General features: G+C 42.1%; 1 protein-coding gene across 1 annotated transcript; it reads right to left on the bottom strand.

Annotated features, from left to right (window-relative positions):
* Positions 1-9,935: 9,935 nt before the first annotated feature.
* fgfbp3 (fibroblast growth factor binding protein 3) lies at positions 9,936-14,177 on the bottom strand (the record flags this gene model as incomplete). The annotated part of the gene is made up of 3 exons (XM_084076173.1): positions 9,936-10,299; positions 12,399-12,546; positions 14,048-14,177. 3 exons carry the CDS (start codon positions 14,175-14,177, stop codon positions 9,936-9,938), a joined length of 642 nt encoding a protein of 213 aa, XP_083932299.1.
* Between the last annotated feature and the right edge of the window lie 423 nt (positions 14,178-14,600).

Here is a 14,600-nt window from a genome sequence, read left to right as displayed (position 1 = left end):
TGAAATACTTTACTTGTGGAAACATCTTAGGACACCGTGAAGCATTTTGATGCCTGCGTCCACTGGCAGATGCAAAAGGCACAAAGATACAAAGCTGCACAGCGTATTTGTAGCTTTGTATCTTTGTAGCTGAAGTTGAAACCGGCTCAACTTTTTGTGTAGCTTTTGTAGCAGATCTACAAACGCCTGATGTATCGTTGTATCTCCATGTCGTCGCTGGCCTCCATTGAGAATGAATGGTAGCCTGCATTTAGCTTTGTAGCTGCCAGTGTGAACGCAGCATTAGAACAATGACATGATATTATAGAACAATGACATGACATTATAGAACAATGACACGACATTATTAATTATTATTATTAATAATGACATGCCCAACGCTGGGAAAGCTGGTGGCCACCACTTGAAAGTGACGTATGACATTGTGAGGTGACAGACGTAATTCATTGGGGGGGCATGCTGCTGTCATATGCACATCTCTGGTTCCAAGAGAAAACACGTCAACATCATGTGAGACATACTGACACACAGGGTGCTCTGGCTTCATCATGTGAGACATACTGACACACAGGGTGCTCTGGGTTCATCATGTGAGACATACTGACACACAGGGTGCTCTGGGTTCAAACGGTTTACTCTTTTACCGCCTGCCTCTGCGGGAGGCTAGCTGTCTGAGGCAGTCTGTCTGTATGTATGTACAGTATGTGTTGTTTTGAGTTGTATGTGTTAGCAAATGCAAAGGGTTAATGGTCAGTATCATGGTCAGTATCATGTCAGTATCATGTCAGTATCATGGTGAGTATCATGGTCAGTATCATGTCAGTATCATGTCAGTATCATGGTCAGTATCATGGTCAGTATCATGTCAGTATCATGGTCAGTATCGTGTCAGTATCATGTCAGTATCATGTCAGTATCATGGTCAGTATCATGTCAGTATCATGTCAGTATCATGTCAGTATCATGTCAGTATCATGGTCAGTATCATGGTCAGTATCATGGTCAGTATCATGTCAGTATCATGTCAGTATCATGGTCAGTATCATGGTCAGTATCAGGTCAGTATCAGGTCAGTATCATGGTCAGTATCGTGTCAGTATCGTGTCAGTATCATGGTCAGTATCATGACAGTATCATGGTCAGTATCATGGTCAGTCTCATGTTCAGTATCATGTTCAGTATCATGGTCAGTATCATGGTCAGTATCATGTCAGTATCATGTCAGTATCATGTCAGTATAATGGTCAGTATAATGGTCAGTATCATGGTCAGTATCATGTCAGTATCATGTCAGTATCATGTCAGTATCATGGTCAGTATCATGGTCAGTATCATGGTCAGTATCATGGTCAGTATAATGGTCAGTATCATGGTCAGTATCGTGTCAGTATCATGTCAGTATCATGTCAGTATCATGTCAGTATCATGGTCAGTATCGTGTCAGTATCATGTCAGTATCATGTCAGTATCATGTCAGTATCATGGTCAGTATCATGTCAGTATCATGTCAGTATCAGGTCAGTATCATGTCAGTATCATGGTCAGTATCATGGTCAGTATCATGTTCAGTATCATGTTCAGTATCATGGTCAGTATCATGTCAGTATCATGGTCAGTATCATGGTCAGTATCATGTCAGTATCATGGTCAGTATCATGGTCAGTATCATGGTCAGTATCATGGTCAGTATCATGTTCAGTATCATGTTCAGTATCATGTTCAGTATCATGTCAGTATCATGGTCAGTATCATGTCAGTATCAGGTCAGTATCATGTCAGTATCATGGTCAGTATCATGGTCAGTATCATGTTCAGTATCATGTTCAGTATCATGGTCAGTATCATGGTCAGTATCATGTCAGTATCGTGTCAGTATCATGGTCAGTATCATGGTCAGTATCATGGTCAGTATCATGGTCAGTATCATGGTCAGTATCATGGTCAGTATCGTGTCAGTATCATGTCAGTATCATGGTCAGTATCGTGTCAGTATCGTGTCAGTATCATGGTCAGTATCATGTCAGTATCATGTCAGTATCATGTCAGTATCAGGTCAGTATCATGTCAGTATCATGTCAGTATCATGGTCAGTATCAGGTCAGTATCATGTCAGTATCATGGTCAGTATCATGGTCAGTATCATGTTCAGTATCATGTTCAGTATCATGGTCAGTATCATGTCAGTATCGTGTCAGTATCATGGTCAGTATCATGGTCAGTATCATGGTCAGTATCATGGTCAGTATCATGGTCAGTATCATGTCAGTATCATGGTCAGTATCATGGTCAGTATCATGTCAGTATCATGGTCAGTATCATGGTCAGTATCATGGTCAGTATCATGGTCAGTATCATGGTCAGTATCATGTCAGTATCATGTCAGTATCATGGTCAGTATCATGTCAGTATCATGGTCAGTATCATGTTCAGTATCATGTTCAGTATCATGTCAGTATCATGTCAGTATCATGTTCAGTATCATGTCAGTATCATGTCAGTATCATGGTCAGTATCATGTCAGTATCATGTTCAGTATCATGTTCAGTATCATGGTCAGTATCATGGTCAGTATCATGTCAGTATCGTGTCAGTATCATGGTCAGTATCATGGTCAGTATCATGGTCAGTATCATGGTCAGTATCATGGTCAGTATCAGGTCAGTATCATGTCAGTATCATGGTCAGTATCATGGTCAGTATCATGTTCAGTATCATGTTCAGTATCATGGTCAGTATCATGGTCAGTATCATGTCAGTATCGTGTCAGTATCATGGTCAGTATCATGGTCAGTATCATGGTCAGTATCATGTTCAGTATCATGTCAGTATCATGGTCAGTATCATGGTCAGTATCATGTCAGTATCATGGTCAGTATCATGGTCAGTATCATGGTCAGTATCATGTCAGTATCATGGTCAGTATCATGGTCAGTATCATGGTCAGTATCATGTTCAGTATCATGTTCAGTATCATGGTCAGTATCATGTCAGTATCATGGTCAGTATCATGTTCAGTATCATGGTCAGTATCATGTTCAGTATCATGTCAGTATCATGGTCAGTATCATGGTCAGTATCATGTCAGTATCATGGTCAGTATCATGGTCAGTATCATGGTCAGTATCATGTTCAGTATCATGTCAGTATCATGGTCAGTATCATGGTCAGTATCATGGTCAGTATCATGTTCAGTATCATGTCAGTATCATGGTCAGTATCATGGTCAGTATCATGGTCAGTATCATGTTCAGTATCATGTCAGTATCATGGTCAGTATCATGGTCAGTATCATGGTCAGTATCATGTTCAGTATCATGTCAGTATCATGGTCAGTATCATGGTCAGTATCATGGTCAGTATCATGGTCAGTATCATGTCAGTATCATGGTCAGTATCATGGTCAGTATCATGTTCAGTATCATGTTCAGTATCATGGTCAGTATCATGGTCAGTATCATGTCAGTATCGTGTCAGTATCATGGTCAGTATCATGGTCAGTATCATGGTCAGTATCATGGTCAGTATCATGTTCAGTATCATGTTCAGTATCATGGTCAGTATCATGTCAGTATCATGTCAGTATCATGTCAGTATAATGGTCAGTATAATGGTCAGTATCATGTTCAGTATCATGTCAGTATCATGGTCAGTATCATGTCAGTATCATGTTCAGTATCATGTCAGTATCATGTCAGTATCATAGTCAATATCATGGTCAGTATCATGTCAGTATCATGGTCAGTATCATAGTCAATATCATGGTCAGTATCATGTCAGTATCATGTTCAGTATCATGTCAGTATCATGTCAGTATCATGGTCAGTATCATGGTCAGTATCATGGTCAGTATTATGGTCAGAATCATGGTCAGTATCATGTCAGTATCATGTCAGTATCATGTCAGTATTATGGTCAGTATTATGGTCAGTATCATGTCAGTATCATGGTCAGTATCATGGTCAGTATCATTGTAAGTTTGGAGATCTAACTATTTCTGAAACGTTTAGAAAATGTACGAAAATGCTTTGCACTTTGGGGGGAATTGTTCGAAGTGTGAATACAGTAATGCATGAATATTATGAAGAAAACGTACCTTGCAATTTATACCTTTGTATACTTAACATTTTCAGAAGCAAATACGTATGCTTCAAATTGGAAGGAGCAACGTTCAATTGCAGTTGAGTAATATTTGACCAGTAGTACAGTGTCCAGCACTGGGGGGAGGGGTCACTGGGGGGAGGGGTCACTGCTGTGTGTGGATTCTATTTATAGGTGTGAGGGTTTACTGGGTTACCCTCGGTTACCACGCAGGCTCAGACAAAAACACTATTCCTGTCCGTAAGGTGACTCCTCTCCCCCACTCCCCCACTCCCCATGACCTGTCCATGTTCTGCTAACATGATATACCACAGAGGAGAGGAGAGGAGAGGAGAGGAGAGGAGAGGAGAGGCGTGAGGTTTTTGTTAATAAACGGTCCATGTGACTTAATGAGACAGAAGAGCCTTTCATTGTGAAGACAAAGAGACAGACACACACACACACACACACACACACACACACACACACACACACACACACACACACACACACACACACACACACACACACACACACACACACACACACACACACACACACTCCGTCATGTTCTCTCTTCATCTGGAGCATGAAATCTGAGAGAGGTCAAAGGTGAAATGTAGCCTAGCTCCAGCAGGGCCTCAGTTATGATGTCACAACGTTATAATGTTACGTTATGATGTCACAACGTTATAATGTTACGTTATGATGTCACAACGTTATAATGTTACGTTATGATGTCATAATGATTATGTAGTAGTCGGGTGTGGTTCAGCGCGCTGGTTCTCAACGTGAGGTCCGGGGACCAGTAAGGTCTGTTAATAAAAGGTTAATATCAGAATACTGATATATTATTGATTTCAGCTGTTACCATTCCAAACATGCAAACACGACCCGCTTTAATTACTTCAGTCTATATTAGTAGCTTAATGACTAGTATTGAAATACTATTGTCTTTTTTATGTCCTATGTATTTGTATTTAAGTTCATACAGTTAACATAAGTATAACTAAATGCTTTTGAAATTAAATTAAAATGTTACTTTTCAGGATTCCAATTCAAAAACACTAAAAATAGCAGATCTACAAGTTCAAAACGCGTCGCACTTTTGAGCTTGTAGATCTGCTATTTTTGCTACTATTGTCTGACATAGAATGGTGAAAAAAGTTAAGATACAGTGATAAGAAGTGTCTGCCCGACAGTATATGCACTGTGTTCCTCTGGAGTGAGTGTGGAAATATAGGGACCCTCTACATCATCAAAGTTGCATCACCCCTGTTCTAAAGTCTTGTTGCTTATTTGGTCATGCTTCCTAAATGTTGTTTAAACCAGTGGTTCTTAAACATTTACATGTCAAGGACCACCAGATTAATTTAATTTTCCACAGACCCCCATCTGGAAATTATTGTTTTCCAAAGGGACCCCCATAGAAGATTTGTGTAGTTAAAAGGTTTCAAGATTTGTTCAAAATAGCAGATCAAGTTACAAGCTCTCAATGTGTCGCATCGCGGCACGTTGTGAACTTGTAGCTCGGCTATTTTCAAATACAGTAGACAATGTATGGTATCATTAACTTCAATACGAGGCGGACGCAGTCACGTCACTTTCTCTCTACTCTCTCCCCATCACGGTGACATAACACGGATTACAAGTCCGTAAATACACAACATAACAATTTCAAAAAGACACCAAAAAAATAAGGCCTGCGTTCGCTTCCTGCGTTTGTGCGTCTTACTTGTGTATATATAGGGTTAAAGTGGTTCAACAGATAGTGATGCTATATTAAGTCATTTTGCTGCAGAACCACGTCCTAGTGGCTTCTTTTGGGCCTGGTTGCTTATATCTCTCACAAAATCTGGCAACACTGAACATCATGCAGATATCTCACACACACACACACACACACACACACACACACACACACACACACACACACACACACACACACACACACACACACACACACACACACACACACACACACACACACACACACACACACACACATACACACCAGGGGTCCTTGAGGGGGATCCAAGCAGGGGTCCCCAGGTTTATAGTTAGGAAGCAAATGGACCCTTAAAGGTCTGTAACTCTGAGAGTGTACAAATAGAACCAAATGGACCCTTACAGGTCCATTTGGTTCTATTTGTACACTGTCAGAGTTAAATGAACACTGAGTATTTTTGTACACTCTCAGTGTTACAGACCCATAAGGGTCCATTTGGTCCCCTGGTGGGTCCAGGACCAGAGGTTGATAAACCTATAAAATAGGTGCTATGCTGTAGCACCAAAAGAGGTTCCTCTATATGATTATGAGCCAAAGAAGCACTTATAGTGCTTTAGCACCACTTTAGTCAGACACAAGGAGTATGAAAAGTACAATAAAATACTAATAAGTCATATTATAACTTCATGCATAAATATGGCCTCAAGCAGCAGGACAAGCAAGAGATTATTTTAATGTTTATGAGTTTAGAGCAGGGGTCTTCAACAGGGGGTCCGGGACCCCTAGAGGGTCCTCAGAGTTACTACAGGGGGGTTGTCAAATCTTTGTGAGATTGGAACCTTTTTTTTTTTTTTACATTAACCACTTGAACCCTAGAATTCATTTTCTGAGGGGAACGTTAGCCGAAAATAGCAGATCTACAAGCTCACAACGCCTCGCACTGCGAGGCGTTGTGAGCTTGTAGATCTGCTATTTTCAGCATAGAGGTTTGATGTAGGGGGAAAAGAACCAAATCAAGTATTAAGCACTGAAGGTTTAAGTGGTTAAATGTCTGAAATGAACAAAAAAACACTGAATTTACACAACACTGATGACAAAGAAGCTATCTATGAAATCTATGACAAAGTTTAATCTGCAACACATTGTAAATGTAGTGGGGGTCCCTGCTTCATCTCTCTCTCCTTGGGCTGAAAAACCTTTAAGACCCCTGGTTTAGAGTCAAAGACAGCAGTCCCTCTTTAGTTGAAGTCTAGTGCCCCCTAGTGGCAATAACACTGCATTTAGGGCAGCACTGTTTCCAGAACATAATTATGTAGGCCTAAATATCACCTTTTTTTTTATCCTCGCTGGTTTTCTGTTTGTTTGGTTGTTTGTATTATTTTAAATATGTTTTATTTTATCTTCAAAGTGTCCCCTCACCCCAAAATAAATACAAAATAAAAATAAAATAAATAACATATAAGCAAATTCTAAAATAAATAGATAGATAAACGACCCAGACATTATGTCTATGAGATAAATGACCCCGACATTATGTCTATGAGAAAATAAATGGATCAACTGAATGAGTCAACGTTATGATTCTTCAATGAATCACATATCAATTTTCTGTGATGCACATGAATGCTTTTTTCTCATAATACTGCATGTTCCATATATGGATAAAACCACATCATCATTGGTCACGGGAGACGTTGATTAAAATGAATTGGAATAAAAACAAATACAGTATGTATTGGGTCTGACTCTGGGCAGCATCCTAGTGAACTATCCTACAGTGTGTAATCCCTGGTCGGGGATCTTCGTGAAACTTTGCACGCACACTCCCTAGAGGCCAAGGAAAAACATTTGTCCTGCATTTTTCACATATGCCTTTTAGAGCGCCACCAGGAGGCTGAGTTTTGTAAAACACATGTTTTGCTCTTAGTGCTTCAGATTCTGTCCAAAAATCACACAAATCGGTACACAGTATCTCTATAGTCATGTGATCAAGATGGATGTGTCCGATATTTCATCCTACTTGGCTAACATTGGCTTCCAAAGTTTGCAGGATAGGTCCGTTTTGAACAAAATTCCTGAAATCGTTAATGTAGTGTGCGATTTTCGTGAAATTTTGCACGCACATTCCCACTAGGCCGAGAAAGAAATGCCACCCTTTTCACATTGGCCTGTTATAGCGCCATCAGCAGGTCTAATTTAGCAAACCAAATTTTTTGAACAAAATGCCTCAAATCATGAATTACATTACATTACATTACATTACAGTCATTTAGCAGACGCTTTTATCCAAAGCGACTTACAATAAGTGTATTCAACATAGGTAGGGAACGAAACTACTAATCACCAGAGGTCTTAAGTGTATTTCCTGTAAAAACAAGCAACCAAGAGTATACCTAGCGCTAAGGTAAAAGTGCAATATATCAGCTATCTACTTTCAAGCACATGAGATAAAATAGCCAAATCAAATGAGCACGAGCTAATCAATCCAATACAACAATAGTTCCTAAACTAGTTAACAACAAGTAGGCCAGGCAAAGAGGAAGGGTAGTGTTTCCTGAAGAGGTGGGTTTTCAGCCTGCGGCGAAAGATGGGCAGTGACTCTGCTGTCCTGACATCAGTGGGAAGTTCATTCCACCACTGTGGGGCCAGAACAGAAAAAAGTCGTGACCGTGTCGATCGGCCAGAAGGACCGTTGAGTGGCGGGGGAGTCAGTCGCCCCTTGGTGGCCGACCGGAGTGGTCGGGAAGGGTTGTGGGCATTGACCAATACCCGGAGGTAAGAGGGAGCTGTTCCTTTCACTGCCCTATAGGCTAGCACCAGGGTTTTAAACTGAATGCGAGCCGCTACGGGGAGCCAGTGCAGGGAACGGAGAAGGATAGCAGTGTCCAATTGCCGTGCAAGGCCTAAGAGGAAATGGCACCCTTTTCAAATTGGCCTATTAAAGCGCCACCAGGAGGCCACAATAATCTACCTGACCTGGCGGAGACTTGTGCTCCGAGGAACACTTTTTCTAGTTGTAAGTCGCTTTGGATAAAAGCGTCTGCTAAATGACTGTAATGTAATGTAACATATCAAGACGGAAGTGATCGAACAAACAAAACCAAAAAAACAGAAAGATATTTAATGCATCATATTTATTGCTTTTTCACACGTGATTAACAATGCTCTTAATTAAAGATGGTAATTAGTGAAAGTTTTGTGCTCAAACAACCCAGATTAAAGTCCAACTCTATCAATTAAAAATAAAATGTATTAAAACATATACAGCATGTCCTTCACATTAGACATAAAACCATTTTAAATTGTTAATCTTAGATTTCTACTTAAAAATTATTCATGTGACTTGGTTCTATTCCTGACATCAAAAACATCCCAGTTACTTATCTCAGCTGATTAGCTATTGTGTAAAATAGGGCTTAGTGGCCCCACATTGTGGCAAATTATTGATATTGAAACATAAGCATCTTTTCTACAATTAATTTGGACGTTAGCATAATATTTCTAGATTTTTCTTCCAGCAATATTGTCAATGGTTTTATATCCTACCAGGACCTCTAGTAGCCTACTGCTGGGTTTATATCCTACCAGGACCTCTAGTACTGTTGGTTTTATATCCTACCAGGACCTCCATACTTCTGGTTTTATATCCTACCAGGACCTCTATACTTCTGGTTTTATCTCCTACCAGGACCTCTAGTACTGCTGGTTTTCTATCCTACCAGGACCTCTAGTAGCCTTCTGCTGGGTTTATATCCTACCAGGACCTCTAGTACTGCTGGTTTTATCTCCTACCAGGACCTCTAGCAGGCTACTGTTGGTTTTATCTCCTACCAGGACCTCTAGTACTGCTGGTTGTATATCCTACCAGGACCTCTAGTAGCCTACTGCTGGTTTTATCTCCTACCAGGACCTCTAGCAGGCTACTGTTGGTTTTATCTCCTACCAGGACCTCTAGTACTGCTGGTTGTATATCCTACCAGGACCTCTAGTAGCCTACTGCTGGTTTTATCTCCTACCAGGACCTCTAGTAGGCTACTGCTGGTTTTATCTCCTACCAGGACCTGTAGTAACAGGAGATTGAAAGCAGCACAGAGCCTGGATCAGAACCATTGTGTTGATGTTTATTGTTTTAACCCTCAAAGAAGCGGATGAAGAAAGAACACACAGAGTTCCATCCCTCAGCACAGTAACTCTGAACAGGCTCCATGTCGTTCATCTCCATGTCGTCTAAAAACCCCGTCCTGTCTTCCTCCTTCTCCTCTCCTCCTCCCTCTCCTCCCGTCCTCCTCTCCTCCCCGGAGGCGCCGTGGGAGGCCAGTTTCATGTGGGCCTCGCCGGGGGCTTTGCTGCAGGTCTTGGCTCGGAGGAGTTTGTGTCCCTCGCAGGCGTTGTGGCGTTTCTTCAGCCGGCCGACCAGCTGCTTCCAGTACTGACTGGACCTCAGTGCGTACGACTCACACAGCGCTGGTCTGCCCGCGTAACCACACCAGTACCTGTGTAGGACAATACAAGAAGCATGAGGATGACACCAGAACCTGTAGGACAATACAAGAACCATGAGGATGACACCAGAACCTGTAGGACAATACAAGAAGCATGAGGATGACACCAGAACCTGTAGGACAATACAAGAAGCATGAGGATGACACCAGAACCTGTAGGACAATACAAGAACCATGAGGATAACACCAGAACCTGTAGGACAATACAAGAACCATGAGGATGACACCAGAACCTGTAGGACAATACAAGAACCATGGAGCCCAAAGGGAAGCACACACATCCCAACAAAAATGTTTACAGGTGCTGAACAAAAAAAAATTACACTGGAGATTCTCCAGTGTAAGTTGTTTTAAAGGGAACATTTGTAAAATGTTTTGTTCCAGGGGCCTCCAGAAGTAGCAGATCTAGCAGATCTACAAGCTCGAAGTGCGCTTCGAGCTTGTAGATCTACTATTTTTGAATAGCCAAAGAAATCGACAATGACAGAGACGCGTCCCCGGATTGAATGGGGTTAAGCAATAAGACAGGAGAGCAAGTTCTACATCGTGGTTACGAGTGTGGCACGTGGCAGTCGTGGCACATGCGCAGAGCAAGCTCAGTTGGGAAACAGTGCAGTTGCTGGTGGCTGACAACCATTGGTCGGTCTCAGCTCTTCTCTTTTATTCTCAAACAGTCACATACTCCCTTCAATAACGGAGCGGCCCATTTAAATGGGGACGTTTGCATTGTTCATTCCTTGCTTGCCTTTTGCCGCCGTCTGTGCTGCTGTTGCTTTTAAGATGGCCGCTCACCCTCTACCACCCCAGCTCCCACCTGTTGTTTTGAATCTACTTCCATGTACTATGGAGGATTCAGACAATCAGATGTTGTGTGCTCCCTCAGAGAACCTAAAGGCAGATCCATTCATCGCCAAACCAAATAAACACGTTGATCATTTTATAGTAATTAAAACCTTTTTCTGTCCAGTTCATGAGGTCCTGATTGAAATTGGGAATCAACACAATATAGCACAACCTTGAGTTTTTTATTTTTTATTTTATACCTTACTTACAAGATACAATCAAATTGTATTCATATCGTGGGATTAATTCGCTCTCAAAATGAATTCAAATTAAAAAAGAAAATCTTTGTGAGTGTCAGTCATCTCTGTTTCCTTGGAAACCCATGGGCTCTGACTGAGAAATTAGGCCCTATTGAGTCAACCAATGGAACCAGATGGACCCTTTGTTTACAATACAGTGTATATACACTGTATATCGTCGGGTGGAAACCTATTATGTCCCAAACTGTTACTTTTCAGAATTCAGATTCAAAAGTATCAAAAGCAGCAGATCTACAAGCAGGATGACCAGTGTTACAGTACCTGTGTTGTTGTCCTGTTCCAGAGGTACATTGGACCTATAGCCTGATTATCAGACTGAAGCTGCGTGGAGCTTCAGTCTGACATTGGCTCCAGCGTGGGCGATTACAAGTGGGAGGGGATTAGAATTTCCCTAAACCAATCCTAAGGGATCCCCACGCCCACCTCCGACTCTCATTGGACAATACATTTTGTACCGGAGAAGTCCTAGGTTCCCATTTACATCTCCAGACCAAGAGGCAGTCCACTCAGAGAGTGGGCGGGGTCTATGGTATGGAAGCAGGCTACATTGGACCATCAGGGTCAGTGGCGTGCACAGACATTTTGAGGGGCAGGTGCTCAAGTGAATTATACTTTTTTTTGTTTACTTGGTCTGCTCTTATTTCCCTCTACACCTATACCTCTTTGCCAAAAATAGCCGATCTACAAGCTCACAACGTTGTGAGCTTGTAGATCTGCTATTTTTGGCTATAGTTCTCCTCAGAAAAGGGATGCTAGGTTTCGAGTGGTGATGGTAAAAAGAAACATCATATCACATAAAGATTTGGCGGACCCCCTGTAGTAACTCTGAGGACCCCCTAGGGGTCCCGGACCCCCTGTTGAAGACCCCAGCTGTAAACTGAAAAAAAAAAAAAAAAAAAGGGCACTTCTGGTCAAGAGGGCAAAGGGCAGGTGCTCTAGCACCACCTAGAGTCTATCCGTGCACGTCCCTGACCAGTGTTACAGTACCTGTGTTGTTGTTGTCCCGCTCCAGAGGTACATTGGACCAGCAGGGTGACCAGGCCGTCTCCAGACGTCTCCCAGGTGCAGCGGTGTCCGTCCAGGGTGCTCAGTTCTCCTGAACCAGGCACAGAGCGGTCCCTGCTGCTCCTCTGGCCTGTGTGTGTGTGTGATCGATTGTACGTTTACTCAGCGTTGTTCAGTGGAGTCCCTCAGAGCTCCATACTAGTGTTTTGTGTTTCTGTTTCTGCTCTACTTAAAAGGATATTTCACTTTCAAACATGTTTGGGGTCATTTTTATGTCTGCTTTGGCTTTTGTTTTTGGGCGGTGTAGCCGCCCCTATATGTGAGGTTGGGACATTGACATTTGCTGCACTGTGATTGGCCACCCATTGTACCCCCCTAACCCTGCACTGTGATTGGCCACCCATTTTACCCCTAACCCCTTCACATTCAATGCAAATCTATACTTTTCTTTAAGTGAGCTTCCATCACTGTGATGACCACTAGCTGCACTGTGATTGGCTGACTCTATTGGCTGACTCTATTCAGCACTGTGATTGGCTAGCGAGACACAAGACAGATGACACATGTGCATAGTCCTGTAAATAGGACTATGCACTTAAAAAAAACACATTTATGTTTTTTTTTTTAAGTGAGTGTGTGTGTGTGTGTGTGTGTGTGTGTGTGTGTGTGTCTGTGATGACCACACCGCCCACTTCACACTGGGTGTGATCTTTTTCACCCCAGACATTATTTAAGTTAATTGATTCAATATGTGCGGCACCCCCTCCCCCATTCCTATATAACCCCCCCCCCCCCCCTCACGCATTAGGACAATATCAGTCACTAGAACCAAGGGATGTGTGTTTGAAATCTAATATGTTTAAAACAGAGTTTGAAGTTGCAACGCATTGTGAGAGCTTGTTGTCAATCTGCTATTTTCAGAGAAAGCTTTCCCACAATATCAGACAACAGAATAGACACTAGCATAGAGCCCTGAGGGACTATACGGTCAACCATATAGGGTTTAAAGGGCAAGACCACTGTGGTAGAGGTTTGGGTTGTGTAGTTACCTTGCCATGATGTAACTCCAAAGGTGGACAAGAAATCAAAAAATATTTGCTCCATTGATTAGAAATTGATAATAAAAAATGTGCTCCTCATTGACTTATTCTACATTGTACGCACAAACAAACAAAGCTGAACACAAACAAAGCTGATTCAGACAATATAGAACATCACCAAAACCCAGTACTGTTTTTTTTAACATACAAATTGTTTGTTTGTTTTTTTAATAAAAATATTATGATGATTTTGCCATTTTTATTAGGAAGAAAACCCGGACGGAAGTTAACTTTTTTTTAAACAGTATGCTACTGGGTTTGGTGATGTTCAGTATTGTCAGAATCAGCATTGCTTTTTTGTTTACATGCTAAAAGAGTGACTTTGAGAGCTGTTTCACTGTACAATGTAAGTGAATGATCAATTTCTAATCAATGGAGCAATTATTTGTGATTTCTTGTCCACCGTTGGAGTTGCATCATGGCAAGGTAAATACACAACCCAAACCTCTACTCTAGAGTTGCCCTTTAAGTCATATTTTGAATGCAGTGTGGTATTACTACTACTATATATATAACACAAAATGTGAGTACCTCCTCCACTGGTGTGGGGAGGGGGTCCGCTGGGCACTGGGGGGTGGGCGGACCCCCTGCTGTGAGGCTTGGCTTCTGATAGGCCAGGGAGGAAGATGAAGATGATGATGGTCCAGAGCATGCTGGTCATGGTGGCTGAGGAAGGACAAGAGAGAAGGATGAGTCTGTCTCTCTGCTACTGTCTGTCTGTCTGTCTCTCTGCTACTGTCTGTCTCTCTGCTGTCCTACTGTCTGTCTCTCTGCTGTCCTACTGTCTGTCTCTCTGCTACTGTCTGTCTCTCTGCTGTCCTACTGTCTGTCTCTCTGCTACTGTCTGTCTCTCTGCTGTCCTACTGTCTGTCTCTCTGCTACTGTCTGTCTCTCTCTGCTGTCCTACTGTCTGTCTCTCTGCTGTCCTACTGTCTGTCTCTCTGCTGTCCTACTGTCTGTCTCTCTGTTGTCCTACTGTCTGTCTCTCTGCTGTCCTACTGTCTGTATCTCTGCTGTCCTACTGTCTGTCTCTCTGCTGTCCTACTGTCTGTCTCTCTGCTGTCCTACTGTCTGTCTCTCTGCT

The sequence above is a fragment of the Gymnoscopelus microlampas genome (assembly GCF_963454915.1).
Source record: "Gymnoscopelus microlampas genome assembly, chromosome: 13".
Classification (NCBI taxonomy): domain Eukaryota; kingdom Metazoa; phylum Chordata; class Actinopteri; order Myctophiformes; family Myctophidae; genus Gymnoscopelus; species Gymnoscopelus microlampas.
The sequence above is the reverse complement of the archived record's forward strand: the minus strand, read 5'-3'. Positions and strand labels throughout refer to the sequence as shown.